The sequence below is a fragment of the Dromaius novaehollandiae genome, chromosome 2, assembly GCF_036370855.1.
Source record: "Dromaius novaehollandiae isolate bDroNov1 chromosome 2, bDroNov1.hap1, whole genome shotgun sequence".
In the NCBI taxonomy this organism is placed as follows: domain Eukaryota; kingdom Metazoa; phylum Chordata; class Aves; order Casuariiformes; family Dromaiidae; genus Dromaius; species Dromaius novaehollandiae.
This window is the reverse complement of record NC_088099.1, coordinates 7,856,859-7,884,323: the sequence shown is the minus strand read 5'-3', so window position 1 is coordinate 7,884,323 and position 27,465 is coordinate 7,856,859. Positions and strand designations below refer to the sequence as shown.

At 40.8% G+C, this 27,465-nt stretch overlaps 1 protein-coding gene and 1 long non-coding RNA gene across 8 annotated transcripts in view; one reads left to right on the top strand and one right to left on the bottom strand.

Annotated features, from left to right (window-relative positions):
- LOC112981361 (uncharacterized) overlaps window positions 1-1,318 on the bottom strand; it is a 39,460-nt gene extending 38,142 nt beyond the window's left edge. For 2 of the 4 annotated variants that reach the window (XR_010387530.1, XR_010387529.1), the window contains exon 1: window positions 901-1,318. This is a non-coding gene — a long non-coding RNA (uncharacterized LOC112981361). The remainder of the gene's footprint in view (window positions 1-900) is intronic. The other 2 variants (XR_010387531.1, XR_003258690.2) reach the window with 2 other exon arrangements.
- PRKAG2 (protein kinase AMP-activated non-catalytic subunit gamma 2) overlaps window positions 1-27,465 on the top strand; it is a 228,254-nt gene that overhangs the window by 173,622 nt on the left and 27,167 nt on the right. For all 4 annotated transcript variants that reach the window (XM_064505725.1, XM_026096918.2, XM_064505724.1 and 1 more), the window contains 2 exons: window positions 1,470-1,551; window positions 21,911-22,020. In XM_064505725.1, the coding sequence (XP_064361795.1) occupies window positions 1,470-1,551; window positions 21,911-22,020 (192 nt within the window). The remainder of the gene's footprint in view (window positions 1-1,469; window positions 1,552-21,910; window positions 22,021-27,465) is intronic.

The window sequence follows — 27,465 nt, the reverse complement described above, 5'->3', positions numbered from 1 at the left end:
GCTGCAAGCTCAGACGTAGACACCTAAAGCTGGGTGCAATAAATCCCAAGGAATAAACTCCATCCTACAGCCAGGGGTAACGGCAAGCGGTCTGGGCCGTGGAAACTACGCGCTCAGGCGCTCGCGGGCGAGCGCGGGGCCTGCGGGGGTTCAGAGCCGAAACATCAGTGCCTTAGCGATAGCAACGGCCGGGTGCTCGGTGTTCTGGTTCTTTAGGTGTTTTGAAGTGTGATCGCCCAGTCTGATCGGCGTGGCGCAGACTAGACTTTCCCCCGCCGCCCGCCGGCTCGAGCCCTCCGCAACTTCTGAGGGAGCCGAGGCGCGTCAGGGGCAGGGCGCTGGGGCACGCAGCCTGGTCGTGGCCCTCGGCGGAGCGCGCCACGGCCATTTGTCACAAACACGCGTCACTTGCGGGGCAGACCCTGGCATTCGGGCCACTCTTGGCATTTCTGAGGTGTTTGAGATGGAAACGAGTGTATCTGCTCCCAGAGGACACAGCGCAGAGAGGGGAGCGGGCGCCCGGCGATGGCGGCCCCGCCCGCTCCGGGGAGCCCTGTCAGGCCCGCCCCGCCCGGGCAAGCCCCTGCGCAAGGAAGCCCGGGAGAGCTCGGACCCGCCCCCTCTCCCCCCTCCGGGAGCAGTGGAACTGCCGGCTTCCCCGCTGCTGCCTTGCAGGTGAACGCGCGGGACCATACCAACCCCGGCTGGCGGGGGGGTAGCGGAGGACTTTACTGCCCTCCTCCCCCTTCACACCGCCCTAGTCTAAAGCAGCCAGGCGAACACCCCAGCCCGCAGAGCGGGCTGCGAAAGGTGGGCGGCCTGGCCCGGCTCTTGGGGCAGCGGCGGCAGCAAACCTCTCCCTCCTCCCCCTCCCCCTTTGCGCGTGTGAGTGGTAGTTACCTTCCCCTCCCGCTGCTGACCAACGGGCTCGACTGCAGCAAAACGGGATGTACCAACCCCTCCGCGGAAGGGGGAGCGCGGGAGAGGCGGCGGCGAGGTGCGGCGGGAAGCGCGGTGCCGCGGCGGGGCGCGCGGCCGCCGTTGGCGCCGAGCGGCCGCCGCCGGCCGCTGCCGCCGCGCGGAGGAGGGGCGGCGCCTGCGGGAGGCAGCGCGGCGGAGCGCCCGGGGGCGCGGGGGTTAATGGGCCGGGCGCCGCCGCCGGGAGGGGGAGGAAGGGCGAGTCCCGGTTCCTCCCCCTTTCGGTGCGTGCGTGTGTGTGTGAGTGCGAGCGGCAGCGCGCCGAGCCGTGTGTGCGAGGCCGAGGGGCCGCCGCCGCGCCGTCCCGCCCGCCCTCCTCCTCCTCCTCCTGCCGCCGCCTCCCGTCAGCGCTCGGCGGGAAGGGCGCCAGCCGCCCCCTGCGCGCGGCCACTCCCCTCCGCCGCGCCGGGCCGGGCCGCTCCGATGCCGCCGCGGGGCCGCTGAGCCCGCGCCTGGATGCTCACCGCCTTCTCCTCTCTTCCCTCCCGCAGGCGGCGGCAGCGGCTCCGGCTCCCTCCCAGCCCCCGGCCGCCTCCGAAGGGATGCTGGAGAAACTGGAGCTCGAGGATGAAGGTAAAGGGGAAGGGGGGGCGGGGAGGTGCGCGCGCGGGCACCGCGCGGACGCGGTGCGCGGCGTTAATCCGCGGCTCCAGCCGGCGAAGGTCGGCGGAGGGGGGAAGGCAGCCCTTACCGCTTCTCCCCCCCCCCCCTTAAAACGCGCCTTCTCCCCTAATACACCCGCGATACCAAATATAGGCGTCGAGGGCCAGGCGCGAGCGGTGAAGGCTCTCAGCTAAAGCTCCCGCTCCGTGTGGGATATACGTACATCGGTTAAAAATGGGCAGCCGTAAACAAAATTTTCCTCAGCCGGCTCCTTTTTTTTTTCGTGTTGGCCTTAGCCGTCTTGCTAAGATCCGCGCGGAGCCTGCGCTGCTCCTGGCAGAGGAACTCCAGGCAAGTTTGCGCTAAGCTGTATCATTTGCGCTTTTCGCTAACTTGAACAAAGCGTTCACTTACCTCCTAAAAAAGATCTGCGCTAAATATCGTGAGCTTTCACTTTGAGAAAGGATTAGGTCGGTGGATGCACTAGTGGACCCATAGATAATCTCTATATTCGGTGTTGTAAAGTGGTTAAAACTTCCTGGGATGCGTTCTGCTGCGAGTTGTTAAACGGTATTGTAAAATGTAGGACAAATATTTAGGGAAAACTTTGAAAATAGTAGGCTGAGTCATTCTGTGAAAAGAAATGTCTAAGCCCGTGTGCTAATAAGCCAGCTTCTTGGTTACTGTCAAGCTTTCTGCAGTTGGTAGGGCTGGTCTGACAAAATAACAGCTTTATTCTGGAGTTTGTGTGTGTTTATGACTGTATGACTGTGTGTGCGTGAAAAAAGAAGCTCTTAATAACTGGATCCCTTAAGGTTTTTTTTTTTTTTTTTTTGTAAGTTAGACAAAGTTTGAATTGTAGAGTAATGAAATACTTGCACCTCTATGAATTTCAAATGTGAATAAACATATTTGCAAGGAATTTGTTACTAACTTGTAGTTATTCTTCTTGCACTGTTTAACTGCTTTTAGTTACACCTTGATTTTTTGTTTATTCTGGACTGTTTAAACTGAAGAGCTGGTTTATATATATGTGTGTATGTTTGTATAAATCTAGTTACTTCTAGAGAGTAGATTCTAAAAATCTGCTGACTCACTAACAATTAAGCCATTTTAAAGCTATTTTAAACACTTTAGAAATTGCTATAGCTGAAAAGGATGTCTAATTAAAAAAACCCCCTCAGTTTTGGAACACCTTTGCAATTTTAACATTGATGTCATATAGTATTGTTTGGAGATACTTGATTAGGCTGCATATCTGTATGTCTCTAAATCATTGCAATAAGATAATGTGACTTCTCTTCTTAAGAAAGTTTGGTGGTTGCTGCTGGCTTTCAAACTCTTGATTGATTTTAGTGTCTGAATTTTTTTAACCTTAAGACTTTGCCTGGGGGTACACGGACTGGTTTGGGGAGAGCAGTTCAGGGATCTGTCAAAAGCGATTGCTTAATAGCAAACCTGTGACCAGTTCAAAATAGTATGTGAACTTCGAAAGGAATTGGTCACCTCGCTAGCTTTCCAGATTAGATGAAAACCTAGTTTTATGCCTAATTTTGAGGCCAAATGGATCAGATGTCTAATGCTGCATTGAGAGAGTAGGATGTAAATAACACCTGTCTTACTGTCCAGAATGCTATATGGGGGGTCCTGTAAAAGGAGAACGATAGAAAATTGGGATGCAGATGGAAATGCAGCAGCTAAGTTGCAGTACCTGTTTTATGACCTAAATTTTTGGACTGGATGTTGTAGTTGCATTTGTGCTAATATTGGGGGTGGGGGAATAAAATAAGATCTGACAGGGCTCACTGTTTGTTGAATGGCAAGTAAAGTGCTCAGAGGTTGGATAACTTTGAAATCTTGACTGCATGTCATTAAGTGGATGCAGCAACACTGTAACTGATGATCTTTTGTTAGACTCCAAGTGGGCTCTCTCCAGTGATACCTAAAATTCTAAGTTAAATTAGAAATTTGAAACTTGTTTTGAAACTGCTTTTCTGACTGCCTATACTTCTAAATATTTCACCTTTCTAGCTTTGAAGTTTTTGTATCCATCAACAGTTGATAATTATCTTGTGTATCAAATTATGCTGCAGTTCTTTTGAAAGAGAGCTTACTAAAAACAGCTGAAAAGAGAGGCTCAGTGTGTGCAGAGAATGCCTTCCAGTATGCTAAAATAGATTTTTGCTTGTCATTCTCCTCAAAGGTTACACAAATGAGAATGTGAAAGCGCAGAAGGCATTCTTTTAATTTGAATTCTAATTAAGAGGGTTAGATTGAAAAAGTAGTACAAGAGAGACACATACTGTGAGTAGCACTGTAGTGAATATACAGTCTAGCCTGATGAGATGACTTCTAAATAAAATGGTACTGTCAGCTCAAGGGGAATATTTTTTCCCTGGCCCGAACACTCTGTACCTAATGAGTGTGGACAGTGTGGAACACGCTCTTACCATCCCAGAAAGAAGTGCTGGTCTTCCTCTTTTTCGTTTAAAACATGTTTACGTCATGTATCTGACTGGATGCTCTAGGATCAGTGTAACTTTTTATTGGTTGGTTACTAGTCCTCTTCTCTTGTTTGGCTTGATGATACTGTCCTCACGTGAGGTGTAAGAGCAAATCACACTGAAATGATGTTTTAACAGCCTTGGCTGCACTACACCTGAAATAAGAGAGGCTGCACACTGATATGTGCACAGAAGGGAAGGACTGGATAGGCCAGCGGATATTTATTTTGTTTAGGATTCTCTAAAGGACCTTTTTCCAACAGCAGTCAGAGCAGAAAAATAAAAAACCTCATGTAAGAAGTTCAGAGTCTCTTACCATCAACGATGTTCTGTTTAAAGTAAACAGAAAACTGAACAGGATGAATTCACTGTGTTTTACCTAATAAATGTTGCTTGGGGATGGACTACCTAAGTCTTCTCTAACAGAAAGCTACCTCTTGATGGGTGAAGAGTTTCTCATTATAGCCTGAAATAGATTAGTGCAGTGGCACCTCATCTAGTAAGTGTATACAAGCTATCACAAGTTGTTTGTGCAATCATGTTTTATATTGAGGTAGAACAAGCAAACACTGGAGCTGTTCTTTGCTTCTGATCAGTGTCAGGAGTAGTTTGGGGTTTTATTTTATGGAGAGTAGGATGAGTTTGGAAAGGAACAAGGACAAATTATTCTGAAGATCTAACAGGAAAAAAGGCTTTAGTTAACTATTTACACTGATTAGCTTTAATTTATTAAGCTGGAATTCCAGAAGTGGTTGTGTTATGGCAGCTACCTGTTCTGTAAGAGTGGAGCCTGGGTTAGAGTAGCAGACCCATACCTGTCAATTGTATGAGTTTAATTGGTATAGTTTTAGCACGTTACTTTGGAAACTAGTTTTATTGCAATGTTGGCTGATAGCCGTGTCTTCCACCTTCCATTTGTTCAATTCGGCAATAATGTAGTAGCTACCGATGAATCAGAATTAACTACTTTTCTTTGTCATTTGCTAGCCTAAGGAGTCTTTGCAAGGTATTTTATGCAGACAGAGTGAAGTTAATTGCGTGTTTCTCCAGTGCTCAAGTCCTAGTCCAAGAAAAACAATTCTACAAACTGCATTCAGCAGTTGTAGCATTTGCATCGTGGGACTGATGCACTGGCTCTTGAGTGCTGTACTTCCCTGGACTGTTGCACAGAGTAGCATTTAGACAGTTATATGATTAACAGCTTGCATTAGAGTGGAATTTCTCATAGCAATGCTCTGGCCTTCATCTCATTTTCTTCTTTTGTATCATGCATCTCCTGTGTCATATGCTTGTTTCTGACAGTCTCTTGAAATAGACTTTCACCAGTAATTGCGTCTCCTCTTAACTAATTGTTGCGTCTGGATTAATTCCTCCCCCACTTTGCAGATTTTCTAGAAACTAGTTTCTTATTAAGCTTTTACTATCTGCCAGCCTCCCACTGTCAAATGGATTTCTGAATCAAGGTACGAAAACGGAGGTTGTGTTTGGGTGAAAAATGGTTATGAGAAGTTGGTAATAAGATGCATGTTGATGTGCATACTACGTTTTTGTTTGATCCTTAAGGCTGAAGGGTCAAGCGTTTAGGTTAGGAAATACTAAAGTTAGTGTTCTTTTGCAACTGTAATTCATTTCTAATAAGCATTCATTATGCAGTTATTAAAGCTGGAGCCTGGTGAAGTAGAGACACAGTATTCTGCACACAAGATGTGCTTTCCAGTATTAGGGTATGTTGTAATGGAGGATGCCTTACATTACCTTTTCCACAACAGATTAGAATCTGAAGTGATCATGGTAAGATACTACTAAACAGAGGTAATATTCAGACATCATACTGTCTGAAGTCAGGATTATTTCCTTTTCTTCTCAGGATTCCTCTGCGATATAAGAAGCAGCACAATAACAGATTCTTTAAAAATATCCTATTCTTTTTTGGTGCTTTTTATTTTCCTGGGTATGTGATTTGAAGTAATATGGAACACTTACATTTGACATTATATTCAACCACTGCTTCCGCTGTATTTACTCAGCTTTTATTTTTCTGTCATTTTGCAATAAGCCTATCAAGGAGGTGAAGGACTTCCCTGTGATATACTTCCCAGAGTTAGGAACAACATATCTGGGCCATTCAAGTTCTCAGCTTTATTGGTATATGCAAGAAATTTTGATCTAGTGCCTTGCTGTCATAGGCAACTTCATGTCCATTTTAATGTACAGTAACATCATAGAAAAATTTCTCATGGAAACTTTCATCTTCAAAGTTGAAAGATGAAAATTATGTATATAATTCTATACAAATGAAAGTATAAAGCCTTATCTGAGTAGTGCAAACGAAGCTATTTGGAATTTTGTTTCCGAGTTGAAGGTTGTTTGTCCGTGAGATTTACACATAGATCATTACTTTGTGTAAGTATTGCACATGGTTCTTTTTGTTATCCCAGTGCTCCTTATCCAGCCAGTCCTAACTCTTTCTCTGCTTCTCTGTAAGATACAGCTGTTATTCTTAACATGGTATTTAGTCCTAAAACGAGGAAAGCTCTACTTTGTCTTGACTAGGGAATATTCTGTTTATAGCACCTAAAGAACACAAAGTAGCAACCAGTCTTTCTCGAGAAAAACTTTAGGGTTTATCCCTTTGGCAAGTGATGTTTTACTGTTTCAAAAGATACATCGCTGTTACATGCTCTAAAACGCTCTGCTTCTGGTCCTAGGCATGCAGGAGTTTCTCTGTGGGAAAGGTTCTGGAATATTTTAATGTGGTTAAAACAACTTATTTTCCCTAATCTCATTCTTGGAAATAATGAAGCTGTTCTTATTGTTTCATGACTGAGACTTCCTTTAAAAAAAAAAAAAAATTAGGGAAAATATAGCATGGAAACCTTGAGTCCAGATGATTATTTTGACAAAGCTGCAAACAGCTGAAAACAGGATCTTATAGGAAGTGTTGGAGCCAATTATGTAGTATTGCACTTGCAATATTTGCTAACAGAATCTTCCCAGTAAAAGCCATTATTAGCCAGCCATCATCTATGAGGAGTATTAAGACAACTTGGTATCCCCCTGCACTTGAAAGACATTATTACTTCAGGTGTATGTATGTGTGTTGGTATCTGGTGGCCAAGGTCAAATGCTGTTTTACAATAACAAACACTGGGCATTTTTCCTAGTGCTATTGCTTTTCTCTGCATCAGGTAAGGGCCACTGCCAATTCCACTAATAACTTCCATGTGGTACTTCCTTGACTTAACATTGAGTTCATCGTGGGCTATCATAGTTGATAAGCAGCTGCTTGACATAAGTTCAAAGGCTTTGGACAGTAACATCTCAACTTCCAAGTGTCCTGAGAATCCCTAACATACTGATTTAGAGGTATAGAGTTTGCAAAGACACACATTTGAGTAATTATAGAGGTGGCAGATATGACAATATCGGTGTTGCCTTACAGCTGACTACCAGATACTGTTACTTGCCTATGACTGCCTTGCTGAGCATTAGCAGGATTGAGTAGGGCAGCTAGTGATTCTCTTCCTCAAGAAACTTTGTGTGGTGATCTGCAATGTTCTGTCTGGTGACCTCTCCATTGCTGTACATATATATAGAGAGGACAGTAATGGAGAGTAATATTATCATCTTTGTAGTTTGATAACCTCAGCTGGTACACTTGGTTCTCCTGATTAAGTCAGTGCTCTTGAAAAATTAGTGCTTTGGGGCATGACTTAGTACTAAATGAAGGTGACCTCATTTAAACTGAAGTAATGCCAGTGTGACAACAATGATAGCATAATACTTGCATAGGAAAATGGTATGGCATTGAGCAAGTTGGGCTGATCTAGCTGTTGCTAAACCATCATAAGAGATGTTCATGCTTAGTAACCTGCAATAGATGTGACTGTCCTTTAAGATGGGCCTCTTCTAATGTGTGCTGTGTTCTGGTTAATTGGAGGCTGGATTATCACAATGCCTTGTCTGTGGGGCCTTCTTGTAAGACAGATTGCTTAAAACAGCACTGCTTTCTGTTAAGAACTCTTTGGGTAGCATTAAGCTGTCTACAGTTACTTTATTGATTTGAAGATTTTGACTTCCAGGACTTAGAACTGTACTTGCATTGCACAGGGGGAAAAAAAAAATAGATGGGGCAAAACGTTTTAAGGAATGTAGCGTTTCCAGCATAAGTACAAGGGTTGATGGTACTGTTCTCCATAGCAGTTCTTCCCTCTTGAAACAAAACTTGCCTGCCTATCCACACTGAGACTGTTTGCCTTTGGATGCATGTTGTGGTGGGCTGTGCTGTGGCTCTTCTTAGAGTAGAAAGTGCTTACTAACAAAGTGAAGATCATGGAGTTTGGGGAAAAATTCTTCTGTGGAAGGGTTACACTAGCAGTTACTATTAATGTATAGCCAAAGTAGTTGAGCAGGGTAAACTTGCGTTTGACATTTAGGTGCCCAGCTTGGCATCAAGGAGCTTTGGAAAGCCCTACACTTTTAAAAGTCAACCATGTCTAACATGGCTTCAAATGTGAAAGCGATGTGGAAATCTTCAAGGCAGCCTTTGAGTTTTATTTGAATAAATTTAACTTTTACTTTTTTAAAATGATTCCTTCCTCTCTGCTCAATTTTATATGAATTTGGCTGTTTTGTGTAAATCAGTTTGAAGAACTCTGTTGATCTGATAGTTAAAACATTGCCAGATTTGACTATGGAAAAAATTAAATTTTCATATGCTATAAACTAATGGTTTTATTTTTTAAAGTTTTAAAAAGTTTTTTAAAATCATGTAAACAATAAAACTTTCTTTAAACAAGGCTGTTTTTTTTTCCCTTTTCTGTGTTTTGTGGCTGAGTAGTTAGCTCTGACAGTGAATGTTTTCAGAAACTGAATCAAACTTTTTTGCTTTCACCATTCCCTTCGACTGTAGTATATTTTTCTGCTGCTAAGCTTGTTTGAATTTGTACTGATGTAAAAAGACAGATGATATTTGAGATGCTGGAAAAGTAAGCAAACTGAAATAGGTGTAGAAGAGGGCTGTTCATGCGAGCAGGGAATATAGAATTTATTTTAAGGTAGGAAACTAAAAGGCTTTGCTCATTTGGCTTAATAGAAGGAAGGCCAAGAAGGAATAGTACACTGTATAAGTACATCCTGGAAGAGGTGGGAAGGAGGTAAACACAGAGGAGAAAAATTAGCTGAAGAACAACACTGGCACAAGAACAAATAGGTATAAACTCTTCCTGTATAAGCTTTGAAATAGTATTCCAAATTCCAGCCTAATTACTAAAGGAATGAGTTTGTAGAATAGACTTTTAATGCTTCGAATCATTTTAAGGTGGAACAGGATTGCTCTGTCAGAGGGATCACATGGTTCCCTGCAATTGGAGGCTCTGAACAGTATAATACAGAAGGTGAATGCTTGTCTTTTTCTTTGTTTTACACATGCAGTTACATGTTTATCTCCTGCCGTAGCCTTGCTTGAACTCCCTAGTATTCTTGATCTTAAAAGACAAGCAAAAACCCCACTTTATACAGTGTGGATGTCGTGAGTTCAGAGGAAGATGAACTTTGGGGGAAATTGCAATTAATTGTGATGTAGAGTATGGATAAATAGAACTTCTAAAGTGGGATCCAGAAAAATGTATCTGAATATACAGTATTGGATGTGTGTTGGATCTCACCTACTTTACTTAGGAAATTGCTAATTCTATTTCTGTAAAGCTTCCAGCAATACACCTGCCAATATATATCTCTTAAGTGATATATTGAAGCCGGATTTGTAATCTGTTAAAATGTGCATACAGATTCACAAACTGTAGGAAGAGACCGCAATAACAGCTAGTCAGAAAATATTGACATGCATAGGGATGGAAGCAGAAGCGATGTATATGTAAGGATTCGCTAGAGAAAAATAAAAATGTAAGTACTGAATTATTAAAAGCTTCAAGTTAGGATGTTGTAAGTAGTTATTCAGGGCTTGATACCAACAGTTGAAGAACTGACATGAGAAGTACCTGAAATGCTCACTTACAATGCACTTTAGCTTGGACAAAATTGTTTCTCCAGCAAAATTAAAGATTAAACTTGATCCCAAGTCCTCAGTCTTATGCCTAAAATTTTATTCTTCCCTATAACATTATATATATGATGCTTTCAGGTTAGAGTCTTAGTATACAGTGGAAAAAGGCCTTTTAAAGATTAGATGCTTGCCCTGTTCGGTAAGGATATGGCTGTGGCTTGTGAAGATGTATTCATATTAAAAATGCCTGTGTTGTAGACGATACTTCGCTTAAGCTGTGTGTTTAGGTTTAGTTTTAAACTAATTCCTAACAGAGTTTAATGCATATCTCTTTTCTAAAGTGTGTGTGTACGGTATGTGTATGTAGTAAGATTTATGCTTCCTTTAAAGAAATTGCACAATTTATTTATTTTTTAACCAATCTTTCTCTGTAGGCAGTATTTCTAAACACATAGGTTAGTTTATTCTTTCATTAAGCACTTACCTTAAATCTTCCGTGAACTCAACCCTCCAGCATATGGTTCCTAATATTAATATTCAAAGGCTTAATACCATTTTTGGTTTCTTGTGTTTTGTGGCCTGAATGTCTCAATCTTGAAGAGCATGCCTACATTCCAGACAGGCGACATCTTAAATTAGATCTTTGTTTGGGATGCGTAGAGAAAATCATGCTGCTTGTTGTCAGGGAAAGAACTTGAACATGTTTTAGAAAATTCTTCACATTAACTCATTCTTTATTGTGGTGAAAATTGTAGAAACATTGTTAGGTTGCAGTCTGAAGTTGCTCCCTTTATTCACAAAACCTCACTGATGTGGTTTTCCTCAAAATACAAATTGTGACCAAAAATTGGTTTAAGTGCAGTAGGCTGTTTTTTAAAGTCTTCAGTTGAACTTCTGATAATGCTTGCCTGTTCTCTAGTTTAGTCCCAAGGCAGTTCTTGCTTGTAAATAAGTGAGTTTGCCTGCCTGCCTGGGCAAGAAATGCGGTGTTACTTTGATTAGCGCTGGAATGTGAAATTTCTTAAGATGCTCATTGCTTTTTGTCTGCCTCAAATCTCACATAATCACTTATCCACACAGCCAGCAGAGAGCTACAGTATAAAATAAGTGTTACTTTCTCAGCCCATTTACCAGGACCCTTTAACTCCAAAAATGAGAAGCAAAATTCAGTGCAGGATTTTTAAGCGTGCCGTGAATACAAGGAAGATTCAGAGCAAATGTTGAATCTTTTATTGTTTCAGGCAGCTATTTGTATTAGTTTTCTTTTATAAGTCTTGGGGGTATTACTAAAGTTTTGGGGAACTGAAGATTTTTAAGCCTCAAAACCTGGAACTGTGGATCTTTTGAAGTATTTTCAGGTGCTAATAGTCTTCCCCCCCCCCCCCCCCCCCCACTAAAACAGGATTTTCCTAGGCAGTTGCTGACAACATTTATCTTGTTCCATGTTTAGGACCTTTAGGGAAGGAGACTGTACAATATCCCCGGGCTGCCTAGTTCTGTGTTTAGCCAACTTCAAGAGTGAGGAGTGGTTAATAGTCCTCCAACAGTTGTGTGTATTGGGTTTTCGTTTTGTTTTTAAAAAGCAAGGTACCTCCTTTTTTTTTTTTTCCCCTCCTTCCCACTCATTGTACTGCCCTGAATGGTGATTGCTCTTCAACTCGCCCTGTTGCCTACAGCAGCACAAATCACCTGAATAACAGTAGCTTAGTTCTTTCTCAGTTGTAGTGCAATTTAGTCACTCCCCTGATTCGTGCTGGCCCAGTTGAGTGCTCTCTTCTGATTCTGGTATTCTTTGGAATATAATATTAACTCTAAACAATTTATGAATTTAGTTTGAAGATATCCTGAATCTTAAAGTCTTGCAACTGCTTCTAGCCCCTATTGCAAACTTGTGAAAGCCTATTCTATTCCTTTTTTGGAGATCACTAAAGAGAACATTGAATAAAATGAAGCCCTGATCCTCTGATACTTCTTTGGAGTATCTTCTCCATGAAACAAGCCACTGGTAAAAACTGTTCAAGAGTAACTTGTAGAAAGCTAAAACAAGACGTGGTCGTGCTGTCTTTTTTGTCCCTGAAATCTTTTCCTTTCCATGTTCCTCCAATACTTCTTGCTCATGGTAGTCGGTTACAATTCTCAGAAATGAAGGTTTCAAAAAACTCAATTCTGTCAAGCTTTTTGAAAGTGGGAAGAGAGCATCCCTCTTTAAAACCTCGCCCATACAGAAGAGTTGTAGCATGAACTTGCAGTGTTCTGCACTAAGTGATGATTACATGACTGTACATGATACACTGTAAATGCAATTTGAGAAGAATTTGAATTGGAGCTAACATCTTCTTGAACACAGTTGTCATCCAGTCTTGCAGACTCGCTGAAAAAGAGGTTTTAATAGTTTTGCTACAGAGAAATGCTTGTGCACCTACATTGTGGTGATTCTACCATATCTTTTTAGGTGTAATAGTATCATCTTGCCTAAAAAATGATATATCAAATGTATTGTCATTTTTTTCCTCTCTCTTCTTCCCTTCCCTCCATCAAGGGAACCCTCATTAAACTCAGCTCTTCTTGACAAAATGGGATTGGCTTTCTTACTTGCTTTCTATCACCTTCTCCTGTAGGCCCTTGTAAATACTTTGTTTTTAACAGCTTGTTTCAACATATATCTAGGAATTGGTTATTCTGACTGTTTTTAGAATCTGTTGGGCTCTCCTTTTAAAGACATGTATTTTCTCCTTCATGAACTTGCTGAGTGCAGAGCTGGTTGTTTTCAGCTACGGTGACTCCTATCTACATATGTAATAATTTGCTGTGTCTGTATCAAGCAACTCCCTGTGACAAGGGGAGGGAGGAGGGAATCTGAGTTACCTTAGTTATCTAAGGAGACTGAACAGTTCTGCAAACTCTGAAATTCAGAAAACACATACAAAAACTTGTGTGCGGAAAGGCGTAGGTGCAAGCAATCTTAAATTTTATGTTTAAAATTGTCTTAAGACAATTACAATTATCATTACAGAACTGAAATGTCTAAGGTATGGGTTTTTTTCGTTTAAGCATCATTATTAGTAGAAGCAATTAACCTTTTTCTGAAGACTGAAGCAGTAAGACAGTGTGTGCTTACTTCTTCATTTATTATTTACCTGTTAGCGTACCTATTTTTCCCTCTTATTTCATGTACTTTCAAAACTTATTTGCAGGATGAATTAGAGTTTGCAGGGTATGGATTAGTCTTTCTAATGTTATCCCTATGTGCACGTTACTTTTTTTTCTTTAAATCCTCTTCTTGCTATCGCAAGTCATGTATTCTTGTTGTAATGTGTAATTGGATTCATCTTGGATCCCTGAAGAAACTTCTGATACTGATCTCCAGATATGCTTCCTGTCACTTCTTTGTATCACAGTATCTTACGTTTGTAGACTTAATATGATCTTTCTTTAGCTGCCAGCTCATGCATTCCTTTAGATCGGGATGGGAAATGTTCAATCTGCAACTTCCATATCATATAGCCTGTGGCTGCATGAATAATGCTACTGTGGAAGTTTAGTGTGTGGTCTGCCAGGATATTTTAAGTTCTTTGCACCTTTTGTAAAGAAAAATTTTCTCATCTTTGTCATTACACCCTCTTTATTGATTCCTTGCGTTTAAAATCCTATTAATTTCATGGAACAGTTAACTTCTATCACTTTCATCAAATTACTTTCTACGTATTCGACTTTAAACCTCTTTCCTCTTAAAATGAGAAATAGTAATTTGCTAGCATTTGTTGCCACGTTTGCAGCAAAGTTGTTCCTGGCATGTTCTAAAAACTTGATGATTTATCTCCTGCCACGTACAGTAGGCATGTTTGTAACTGTGTTCTTCCACCTTTACCATCTTTTCTTGCCACTAGGCTGTATTCTGTGAGTTCTTACCCACCCTCTCCCCCTGAAAGAAGCTTCCTCTTGATTAAACAGAAATGAAACGATATAGCACAGCACCACTTCTTTTTCTCTGCTTGCCCAGCTTAAATTATGCCAGTATTCCTCTGCTGCAAAGTCTGACACTGATTACGCTTTGGGGATCTTATTTCTTGTCCACTGTTTTCTATGCTTCTGCTTCTTAGATAGACAGCTTAGCAGACTGGAAAGTCATGCCTGCACACTGTGGTATTCTGTGAAAAAAAATTGCAGTTTCCTAGTCATTTCTCCCAGTCCTGTAGTTCCCATGCTTTCTACTGGATATGACATGTAAATTTTAGTTTGTCTGTGTGTCTTTCAGACCTTTAAAAATCCTCATTATGTTGGCAAATTAGTCATATTTCTCTTATAGTAGGTTGGTTGAAATAAAGCTGTTACCGATGGTATCGTCGGCACAGTCTTGGATTCATTTTCAGTATTTGTTCCTGGCTGTCCCTCAGCTGGGAATGTTGATAAAGGCCTACCTGTACCCTTGATTCCTTGAATGTTGTTCTTGGAACACTGTAATCATCCTTTACTTTATGGTATATCCAGGTAAGCAGCGTGGGGCATTGGGGCAAACATCAGGGGTCATTCCAGGATGTCTCAGACCTTGTTTCTTAATTCATGTTTCCCACTTTCTCATTCAGACGCCTTTATTTCTCTTGGAAATGACTTTCTGTTGGTTGTTGGTCACCTTGTAGAGACGCTTTGTCCTCTCAGGAATAGCTTGTGGTTCCTGCTACTTAGTGTCACTGCTGCTCTTCTGAGTTGGTTGACTATATCCATTCAGTTTGTCTTTTTAGATCTATTGGAGTTAGCGATTTACATTAGAGCTACTATCTCCTGCTTCTTGGAAGTTTTAGGAGACTCTGTCAAGGATTTTAAGGAACTCATCCAGTAAATTCAGTCTGGATATTGTCAGACATGTTATAGCCAGCTTTGGGGACAATTTTTAGATAAAAGTGCAGGCAGAAGAATGAGCAGGGTTAGTGACATATCCCTTGGCAGAATATACAATAGGTTAAAGATATCGATAGCAATAGGGAAGGAAGGTAACTCATGCTGCCTTGTTTATGTGATTAGTCACCCTGCTGTCTTCTGGTACAGTTTGATGGAGCTACGCTGATCTGATGGCTAGCTGCCACAGCAAGGGTGGTGTCCCTGTGCCGTGTGTTCCTGCCCTTCCTTTGCACTGCAAGCTAATCTGCTCGCCGCAGGGCTAGATGTGGGAGCCTAATAGCCCTAAAGCTGGCACTACCCAGAAACGAATAATTTGTGACAAATTCAGCTTTTTCAGCCAACTTGTCAAACCATTCTTTGTAAATCTAGATTGAGTATGAGGAAGGGACTGGGACCATATGGCGGGTGGAAGGGGAACAGTAGCTGCTGCTACTACGCTGTGCTGCTGCTTATGCTGCTGTGGAACTGCAGCTTTTGACGTGCCCTGTGAAAAGTTAACGTTATTCTGCCTTTGCTGGCAAAGGAGTGTTGGCTAGGGATGTGAAAAAATCTCTGTTAAATGACAGCTAAAGCCAGATATACATTAACAGCTCTCGAAGTGCTGTCTTCACTGTGAAGATATATATTTGCCTGAGTTCATTTTGTTATTATTTCTAGTTAATAAAAGACTTAATTATGCTAACTGATTAAATGATATGAGCAATAATAGCATAGAGTGTTTTTAGTAAAGTTTGTCAGCATAATTATACTGATAAATCTTTTCTAATGTATTGTTGTTGCATCAGGTCTGTAGTAAACACTGGAATGAAAAACTCTTTTGTGTCCCTAACTGTAAAATGTCAGTTCTCTAGCATGCAAAACGTGATACAGCATACTACTTGAAGTTTTGATTTTTCTGGGAGTAGGACTTGGAATAATCTAAACTGCAGATGCATATGTGGGCAGTAACTGAAAAGAAAATGTGTTTGCTAGTAAATAGGTTATTTAGTACATGTGAATACCACGTAGAGTGTGTTTTTTACCCCCCCCCCCCTTTTTTTTTTTAATCTGGCAGTTGAGCTGGCCAAATGGAGATAGCTGTGCTAATGGTATTCAAGTTGAGGAAGAGTCTAGTGTTGGGAATGCTTAGCTCCTGTTGCTGTAAGGAAGCTCTAAGCCTTTAGTTTTACAGTTTCCCAGCCTAATTCTGATAGAAACCACATATATACACATTAAAATGCTTTTTCCACTGAGTTTTATCTTCCTCTCAGTTGTTCATCTAGCTGGATAGTTAGCTGAGTACGTTTTTGACACACTGCTACAAGCTGCTTTAAGTGTGTTTCAAATTTGACAGTCAATTTGATAGTAAACTCAGAAATGTTTTTTATGCAAACAGTCCTTCAGGTCTGTAAGAAGAATTTTTTTGTGGTCTTCAAATGTTCAGAAAATTACTAAAGCTACCAATTCTCAATCTAATCATGAGGAGCAGGAGTGTTATGGAGAGTGTTCTGCAGCTGCCGTGACATGATTGTAGTCTGTGGTTATTTTAACTCTTAAATCAGACAAGGGGAAACAGTGTGGGGAACAAAGTCTTTCTTTCAAACACGCCTGGAAACACAGCCTAAACTTGAAATGCTGCTGGATACCAGTTCAGAAAGACGAAAAGCATAATATAGCTCTAACTTTAAAATACAAAATAATAACCTCTTCTGTTATATTTTGTGATGTTGTTGAAACTAGGAATCGCTTGTGGACCAGGATTTTATCACTGGGCTGGCCCAAATGAATATAGCACAGAAAGACAGTCTGTAGTTTTCAGTAACAGGCTTTTTTGTTCGTTTTGGTTTTGTTTTGTTTTTTTGGAAGGCCTTGAAATTGTTAGGGGAAAAGTTGGAATTGCAGGGAGCTGTTCTGCAGATCTCTGGGGAATGGCTTCATTTCAATAATGCCACTGAAGTTTCCTGGGCTTTTATGGGGAGTATTAAGACACTAGTTCCACCTTAACTTTTAAACAGATAATTGTACTTATCCCAGTCTCTGATTCAGTATTGCTGAATACTTCTGCTGTGGAAAAAGAGCTGTGATTTTTTTTTTTCTAAGTAATGTTTATTCCCTGAAATGAAAAGTTAAAGCATGTCTGATTTTGCAGGGGAAGGTGGAGGAGAGGAAGGGAGTAAGAGGCATTTGGTGTGCATGAGATTTGTGTGGGTTTTTTGTGCCCTCCCCCTGCCCTGCTCCCCAAACAGTTAGGTCTTGCAGTCTTTGAAGTATCTCTACCAGCAGAAATAAATAAAATGATGATACAGTCAGAGAGAGACCTTACCCTACAAAAGGCACTGTATGAGGGAGTTCTCAACTTCAGGTGCTTGAACCTTGCACAGTCTTGCAACCTTTCTGGTGACTTCTCTTTGTGCTCTTTCAGTCAAAAATTGTGGGAGAAAGCACTGGGGATCTGGAGTTCTTCAGCTTCACCTGTGCCTGGGGGAAAACATACAGGGAAAACATCCACTTGCAAAATAAGTTTCAGATGAATTTTCAAGAAATGTGCTTTCATGAATGAAAATCCATATGGAAATATCCACTCAACTATTTATTGGTGTACTATTCTCCTCCCCTCATCCTTACTCTAGATTCAGATGCGTCCTGCTGCAAATCCGTCTTTATCTTGAGCTAACTAGCTTCCAGATCATGTGCTAGGACAGAGGACAAGATTCATGGTGGTGGTAGGATGGAGCTCCACGCTTTAGCTGAGGTTTCCTAGCCTCCACAATTGATTGCAGCAGAAATTTGCCAGTTGAATGCTCTAGAGTAATTCTCATGAACCAATATACGCGATTTAGATGAGAATTCTGCCTGCTTAGTCACAGGATTACTTGCAGTAAACCTTAACGCTTGCTTGAAGAAACTTCACCAGCAAGCCTTTAAGGGAAGGCAATCCACTGAAGGTGGACAAGCTAGCTTTGCAAGAAATAAAAGATTTTTATTTTCTAGCTCCAGGCATCAGGACCTTCTTGTGGTGATGGTCCTGATCTTCCACAAAATAGATATTTCAGGCTCAGCTGAGTGGCCTCTAGTGAATTTGAGAAGCCGTTGTAACAGATCCCCAGGTAATCTGTTTTGCTCATGCAAAGAGTAGCTATGAAATACCTAATAGCAGGTGTGTCTCTGCTTGCTTCATCTGCATAAGAACAAGCTGTTTATGCACTATAGCCACAGAGGCAACCAAGGAGGGTGGCTCAGACTTTTATCCAACCTGCATGACTTCCCACTATTCTTTGGAAGTAGCTGAGTAAGAAGTTTGTCCCAGAGCCAAAATAGCTGGAAGCTCAGAGCCACATTTCCCTTTGATCTCATCTGCACTTCCAGTTCACAGAAGAAGCAAGGCTCTGCTTGAACATTTAGCTCAACTGAAGCAAGATAATCTACTGAAGCTGGCTTTCTAAGTAGCATGGGGATTGCCGTCAAACTGCTGAGGTTTAAGCGTAAGATCTTTGCAAGCCACTGGTTGCAAGCATTTTATGTAGATATTCTAATATAGTCATCTTCTGTTGCAACAGGCTTGGCTAGCACTTACTGGGAGCCTCTCAAGGCCATTTTGCAGGCCAGGAACACTTTGAGTATTGAACCAAGAGACTTGAGTCAGGTTCTCTGACCCTAGTATGAAACAGATCTTGTGTGCAAGTGAGATGGAACCATACTGTTGGGTGCAGGTTTCTCTTCCTGGCCTTGTAGAAACATGGAACAGAAAGAAGAATAACTCTTTAAGTTCAAGACTGAAGAAGAGTGCTAGGAAGGAATTTTGAGGTAGTTTTCTTGGTTTTCCTTCAATAACTTAGCTTAAGGCTCTAGCATGTAGAACACTAGAATAACTGCTGGGTTTTACGCAGAAAAATCTGTTACAGTTTACCAAGAATCTCTGTATACAGAGAAACTAATGAAGCCTTGATAAGTGATACAGAGCTGAAAAGCCGTAAGCTTATAGAAAACTGCCAAAAAGGGCAGGGTGTTATAGCAAAAACAAAACTAGAGCTAGAAAATAAATAGATAATAAAATGCAAATAATCAAATATAATTACCCTGACCTACATTAGGATGCTTCTGTTTGCAAGGCAGCCATGGCTGGATATAATTAAAAGCAATAAGTTTGTCCTCTTGTGAAGGTGAGAGGGACTGTAAAGACGACTGTGCCCTGCCCAGTAACGCTATGTGGGAAAGGTGAGCAGACCCGTGAGATATAGTAAGAGTCTTCAACTCGAGAGATTTTTGCTCTTTAAACAGTTATATGGACTGACAATGCATAGAATATCTGTGCAAAGAATTCGGTTAAGGCATTTGTGTCTAGTAATGCCAAGTGGTTAAAGGTGTGTAGGTCTCAAATATCCTTTCCAATAGACATTTGAAAGCCATTTAAAACATGTGAGGGAGATCAGCATTGCTTATGTTTTACATATTTAGTTGGTAGCTAATAAATCAGTGTATTATACATGTTTGAAGTATAAGGATCTTCTGTATAAACAAACCTCAGTTCCAGCTGGACAGTTGGATCCTTGTTCAGATCCTGTTTAGAGTTTCATAGCTATTATATGGGTGTTAAACACAGTGCTCGTGGATATCTATCTCATGCCTCTCAGCATTTCCCGTTGTAACTTTCCAGTATCCATCTGCAGAGCTTTTGCTGTGTGGTGTCTAAAGGAATTTAACCAATTCTGATTTCCAAGTTGGAAAACAATGAATGTAGAGTGGGATAGTTAGGTGCCCTTAAGTAGGTGAGGGTTGTTGAGGTTCAGTGGAAGGTATGTGTTTGGTGGTGGGAACGTGTCATGAATGAGAGAAGGGTCTGTAGGCACATGTTCTTTGTGGTGGTCAATATACAGAGTTCCCTACCGTTGCTGCCACTGACAGCATTACCTGAGTAAACTGAGAAACACGTCCTGCTTTTCGGTTACTGCATTTGCTATTGTAATGTATTAACTTGCATAATTGTTAGTAAGTCAGCAAAACTGTAGAGAACAATGATGTGCTCTGCTAAGGGTTTAACTGGAAAAATATTTTTACACTACAAAACAGTTGTTTTTATCAACTGCTTGATGTCTTCCAACACTTGCTTCTACATGCAGTATACTTAATTGTATATAAAACAACACCATTAGGGCTACAGAATCAGATGGAAATACAGATTCAGAATTAGAGCATTAATTTCCCTGGGTACCTATGCTTGTGGTAATTTCTATATACATGACGAAAGCTTCATAGAACCTCCATTTCTGTCAGTGCGAAGAACAGGCTTGCCCTGCAGATGATTCAGAACAGTCGGATCACTGTTTTGCTTGTTGCAGAAATTGGAAAGTACGTAAGGAAAGAGGCAGGGGACTAAAGCTGGAAGAAAAGACAGTTTCATGCTGTTCCATGGCTGTAGTACCAGACTGTAGTTTCTGTGGTTCTGGAAAAAACATGACAATGCAACATCTCTCCCATGGTTACTGATTATATTAGTAACAAGTCTTATTTACTGGGGGATTGACTTACCAGTTCAAGCCCAGTTCTCACTGTGTATTGTGCTGGCTGGGGGGGAAGAGAGACTCAAATAAATAAACACAGTCTCTCTATACAGTATCAGAGTCCTTATGGTTGTGGAGGCAACCTTAACTTCCTCATGATCAGATTTTTTTACTTTGTCATCCAGATGTTCTCATAGTATTGTTTTTAATGTTTAGTTTTCTTCCTCCCTCTAGATCTTGCATTTAAAAACAAAACCCCCACCCCACTACAACTCATCGTATCACATGGTAATTAAATTCATCCTATACAGACAATAGCCATTTAAGCTATTGCAAGAGTTAGAGGATGATAAGCTTTTACTATGTTATGGTGCTGTATAAGAGGTTCTGTGTCCCAGCCTGCCTTTTTCAACCTCTTCTTCTTTATGCCCTTGCCAAGTAAGTACCGGGTCCATTTGGTATCACCTCGTCAAGGTTGCTTCTCACCAGTCTTTTCCAAGTCTGCCTGCCTAGTACTTTCCATGTCACTTTGCTCATGTTGTTTCCTAGTGTCTTTGTTCTTGGCTCCTGCTGTTTTCACTTCTGGTCCTGATCGTTATAGCCACATAACTCCAGCAAATGACTTGTTTTTCCTCCCCCTCTCTCCTGCTTCTCCCTGATTGGACTCTTTTCCCTTCTGTATTTCTGCGGAACTGCTATTTCATGCTGCTTGGGTTTCAGTGGGAAAAGGGCTTTTTTAAAAGTAAAGGAAGTACCTGAGATGATCAGAAAACTAGATGCATCTGCATCTAAACTCTGCCAAATGTAATTTAATCTACTGTAGACTACATTGCATGTTTGATCCTTGCCCCAGGATTTTCTAAATGGCCCAAGTGGATCCTGTTTCCATAAATCACTAAGTCTGGGTTTTGTGATGGTGTGTGTTAAGTAGCCTTAATAGGATGGTACTGATTGCATAATCTGCCAAACTGGCCTACTGCCTCTTAAGAAAATACAAAATTACTAAGTGAAAAGTATACTGAACAGAAACAAGATCGGAGAAATACTAATTTCAGGAGCTTGAGTCAGTTGAGCCAGATCTTGGGGAAAAGTCAGTTTGAAAATTAAGTTGTGTATATCTAGAGTTCAGGCATCTAGTATGCGTATGAGCCTATTCAATAGTTTGCCATTGGAAAAATGGGAATTTTTTTTAATATAAATCTCCAGTACTAAAGTCCTTTCTTTTTAAGGAAGAACAGCACATTTCATCTTTATACTATGTAATTGGAAAGGAAAGATGCATCTGAGATGCAAAACTCAGAACTATGAACTGTCTGTCCAGATCTGAAAGTGTGAATTTGAGTTTTGCTGTAGGGATGTCCTTCTGCAATAGTGCTTAGTTGATTTGGCATGCTTTTTACATTGTTTTATTTAAAATAACCTTAAAGAAACAATGTTTTTATTTACAGCACTTGAAGAATCGGAAAGTGACATTTATGTGCGATTCATGAGGTCACACAAGTGTTATGACATTGTTCCGACAAGCTCTAAGCTTGTTGTTTTCGACACTACGTTACAAGTGAGTATTCTCCTTTCAGTCTTTTTTTTTTTTTTTTGCAGTTCACTTGTTTTTCTTCTAATATGTATGTTTCCTGAGTGTTAAATGAAATTTGATCTCTTGAAGCTCTCCTGTAATACTGTGCTTTGACTGCAAAAACCCATAATGTTTCAACTATATCTTTCATGGTCTATTAGAGAAGGACATGGGGGAAGATTTCCTTGCTCAACAGAAAGAAGATAGAATTTATATTGTAGTTGGAGTCTCTAGCTAAAAAATTTACATAAATGTAGATGAATAAGATTTGATAGCCATGAAGAAGTCAATATAACCCTGTGCTCATTTGAAAAAGATCTCTGTTGTAACAGTTTTGAAATATCCAGACGTTTTCACCCTCCTCTTTCTCTATTGTTAAAGCAATATAGGACTAGAATGGATGGCTTAATTCTGCAAGTTATTAAATTCTCCTGGAAATCTTTGTTTTCAGCTTCTCATTTTGCTTTTAATCATCATCTGCTAGACTCTTGGCTCTGCATGAAGAATTTATTTGCCAAAGGAAAGCACTAGCTGCCCACTGTAGAAGCAGAGTGGAGTTGTGGTAGAGAGTTGTGGCTTTCTTTGTCTGTTTCCTGGATTTTGAAATTGGTGGGAGGTTTCTTTTGTTCAGAGATGCTCCGATTTTGACTTGACTAAACCCAGTGAAGTAATATTGGCTGGAATGTACTGCTCAGTTGGATTTCAGTCTCCCACAGTCAGAGACAACCACATAATAGATATTTAGTCCCAAAGTGTTCACAGAACTATCCTGTGTATCAGATAATCCTTTACAATGTAGGATTATCTGTACAACAATCTCAAAGATGCAAAACCTACACTATGCAACAAGGAAAAGTAGTGTGGCAGCATTGCACGTGTTCTAGTCAATTTATATAGTCACTCATCCTGGGGGTGCACTCATCCTTCTTGAGTTGATCATTGCCTGAGGGGGCAGGAACTTTTGATGTGAGTACGAACAGATACTTAATTAGTAGAGCAATATGTCTATTTATATTTGGTACTAGAATTATATTAAAATTTAGACAGGGCTCTGGATAGGAGCCTGCCCATGTGCCAAAAGGCTTCCTGGTGCTGATAGCCAGGTGCTGATACCAGCCTGAGCTGATAGCCAAGAGGGCAGCACTGAACATAGCAGTTTATATGACATGAGACACTGGTGACCTATTCCTCCTTTATTCAGCAAGGCAAACTTTTACTGGAATCTTTTCATTTTTAAGTACCTTGGTACTTAAAGTACCTTAAGTATCATTTTAACAGTCACTTTTTTTCCCTTCGTCTTCCCAAGGGTTCTTTACTGGGTGTTGGATTTTGTGGTGAAAATACATCTGATCTGTGGTTAGGGATGGAGGAGAGAGTCTTGGAGGAAGAGCTTTTGAGCACATAGGCACAGAGTTTAAATATTCACAGTATCAATTTTCCATGCCTCTTCCACCTCTTGACTGTTTTGATACAGTCTTCCAGCTGCGTCTGTTCTTGCACTGAACCAGTTGCATGGACTCAGTGATTATCTAAGCACTCAAGCTATCAGTGAAGAACATCTGTTACATTTAGACATAATGAATGCTTCACCCCATTCTTTTGCCATGTTCCTTTTCAGAGACTGCTCTCTCTGTCTCTTAGGATCTGTATTCCGTGGGAGGTTAATCCTGTTGACTTTCTTTCACCGTCTCAGAGGGAAAGGGTTCTACAGCTTTTCCTTCGTTCTGGCCAAAAGAGAGAATGACTGTTAGTTCTGGGCTAAAGAATCCAGACCCTTTCACCTGAAAAGTCAAGTTTGGGGTGGTAATGTTAATTGACAGCCTCTCAGCTCTTTAAAAAGACTTGGCTTCCTTTTTTTAATTCCAGAGGATACTTATTCTTGCACTATGAGATAATCTTTTGGGAATTGGTATGTTTAACTTGCTGTTGGCATGACCTACAATTAGTTGACTTCTGAGCTGTCAGTGATCACCTAGGTCAACGGCTTGATCTTGGTCACTGTTGCAGTTGGAAAGACAAGTCTTCCTCTTTGCTTCATGAACCAATTAATCAGGGCAGGTCACCTATTCCTTTTGGATTCCCCAGGTCTGTTGATGAATTGCATAAAGTCATGCTAGATACCAGCTTTCTTTACTGCAGCTGTGTTGAGATAACACTATTCATACCAGGAAGCTGGAGTTTCATCTCCAGTTGGTGAGCCAATGTGGTATAATACTTGGAGAAGCAGAGTGTGAGTGAGTGAAATTTGTTAGTCATCACCATAAAGCAAAACAGGTTAGTCATTGATAATAAAACTTTCACCAATACCCCACCCAAATCCATGTCTTATTTGGGATTCCTAATGAGGGTCTTGGATTGTAAATGGAGAAGAACAAAGGGGATGCTTTGGCCTGTATTCATGGGAGCATAATCTCAGCTTGCTGCTTTTCAGGTATTTCGAAGTGGAGGAGGGGAATGGTAGAGGGGTGGTCTGTAGTTATTCATTCATACTCTGGTATATGGCATATGTGAACTGCATCTTCAGCTTGGATTGCTGGTAAACAGCACTTCTTCCAAACTGAATACTTTTGTGCTTCATACCATTAAATTTCATCCCAGTTTCATCATTCTCTAATTTATGAAGTCATAGCTTTCTTGTAAAATAATAGTCCTCTTCCAGCATCGGCATTGTCATCCAGCTTTGCTGCAAGTTTCACAAAACTAGTGAACTACACATTATTTAAGAAAACTGTAAGCAGGTTGATGTGAACACAGATCCTTGGGTACACTGCTAGCAGGTCTTCTAAATACTTCTCCGACAGTATTTTCCTGTGCAGTTCCTTACCTCTCACCTTGTATTAATGTTCCAGCTATAGTATCTTCAACACATACTAAATTTCTTCATTCTGATTGTAAAGCTGATGCACATATATATATGTCTGAAACTTAAAAACTGAAGAGTTTTGGAGTTTTTTTTTTGCAAACGAAGGGATGGAGGATAAAGCACATCATAGGAGTAGTCAAACAAAGCCTTATAAGGTGTTTGTATTACAATTTTTAATATATAAACAACTTATTGTTTAGTGCCTCAGGACCCCACATTGATTCCTCTTTGGGTAACGTAGTACAGTCTTATGAAGCATTCAGTGTCCATGAATCCTTTTTGAGTCAGTGCGTTTTGCAGATGTTTGGTGTCATTCGTGGATCTGTTTCACTCATACCCAAATTAGTGTTTCTCCTTATTAAAAAAAAAAAAAAGTACCTTGACATCTTGATACAGTTCTTCAGAGACTTTATTTCTAACTGAATTCAGGTTTTAGTAGTTCAAGATTCAAAACAGAATATATGATAAGGGCTCATGTTTTTTGCATCCCTTAGCGTAAGCTAGTAGTAATTGATGGAAGAAGAGAAAAATCGGAGCCGCATTGTGTTTTAATGCGGCGGTCCTTTGAAAGTGTCTGCCTTTGGATTTGTCTACAGTATTCTGCCTCCCTCTACTGGTCAGAAATCACAACACACATCAAGCCTGTTGCTATCTTGGATAGTATTTATGAGATGTTATGGAAGGTCTTCTAAAACTATTGTTAACTGTAAGAAGGCTGAAGATGTTGTTTATATAATGGGATCTGAGTCATACCACTAAAGCAATATCAATTCTTAAAAACAAATATTTAGTCCTAATATCTTGGAGGGATTTAATGTGAAGATTTGTAAGGAATTTTATTTTAACACTGAATAAGAGAGAAGATGGTAAGGTGGCATTACGCTGCAAACAGAAAGGAGGTCTTAAGTAGCAGCAGTGGTAGCTAATAAAGAGCAGGAATGGACCAACAGTCTCTTCAGTCCTGCTTATTTGTTAGTTGGAAGGTCTGAGGGCCTCTTGATTCCAGCACCTACCAAACACCTCACTTCCTAGTGCTAGCACACCAGTCTGGACTTAGACATTGAGAATACACCTATGCAGCTGGCACCTATGTTATGCTATTGTGAAAGCAGTGGTATATCTTGTGCTTTTTCAATTACGCATCAGATCATATGCTAAGGGATAAGGGTGCTGTGTTCAGCTGGAGAATGTGCCACTTGGTATGGACTTGGGCAACATCTGTACTAAATAAATAAAATGTACTAAGCCAAGGTCCATTTACCTGCCTGAGGCCAGCTGGCACAGCTTGATTTGCCTTTGTACAGCTTAGTTTTTATTTCCCTCCAAACAGAGGGTTTGCATCTGCCCTGCCTACCTGGAATGGTCCCTAGCCTGCGCAGAGCCCTGCGCAATGGTCAGGTATTATCTGAGAGAGTAGTCGCTGGGTCGGTGCTAATGATTTAACAGTCTTGCAGTTGGTAGACTTTTCGTTCTCCCCCTTTTCAGTTTATAATACAGATATAACCTGTAAGTAATAGACTCTGGTAAATATTGAACTCTCGTGCAGTGCAGCCTCCTCATATGTGACAAGCTCCAGTGTTTCTCTTTTTCCAGAGAAGATGCTATCTTTGCTTAATGCACGTTAGGGAAACTTTAAAAGTGCGATCTGAGCATGAAGGATTGGAGTCAAGAGACAATTAGATGTTATGTTATAAGCCATCCTGTGAAGTTTGGCAGTTTGATTCTATGGATGGTGGGGAAACCAAGCAAGTTGCAATGGCATGTTGCAGCTCACAAAGAAAAAATTGTCTGTCAAGCAGTTGCTGGGTATTGTGAAGTTCCTAAAAGCCTCTGTGGTGTGAAAAGCTCTACCTAGCCTTCTGTTCTGATTAAACAACATCTCACCTATTAAAAGTAAATCTATGCTTTAATACTAACACAGACATGGCTTTTGCTCAAGATGATCTGGAAGCCATTTTTAAAGTATTTGCTCAGCACTTCTTTATAAACTAATAAAAATCATGTTTATATAGAAACAGTCATGAAAACAAGCTTTCAGAATCCTAAAGATTCTCTTCCTGTATGTGAAGAATTCTTGGACAATTAAAAGACATGAAGGTTAGATAATTTAGCCTTTCTGTTTAATTAAATGATCTAGTTGGTAATGGACCAGATGTTACCATCACTGAAGTTGGCTTTTGCCAGTAGTTATCACACACTAGTAAGAGCTAAAATACTTATTTTTCTATGGCATAACTAGAAAAATATTTGGTATAATCTTCTAGAAATTTTATGAGGGTTTAACAAACTGGAAATAAATATAGTTTCTGCAGAGCATGCAATGGATTCCACATTGGAGAAGTGAAAGAGCATTTGTGTTCCTCCTCCTTGTACTGATTCTATTCAGTAATTGGATTTATTATTCTTGTTCCCTCCAGGTCATTCTTGACTGGGGTGTTGCCTCTCTCCAAGGTAATAAGATAGACCAGGTTTCCAGGAAGAATACTCCAGAATCCCTTCCTTCCAGAAACACATAGCAGACTATGGGTCTGCCCTTGCAGCAGAGTTCTCATAGCTTTACGAAAGGA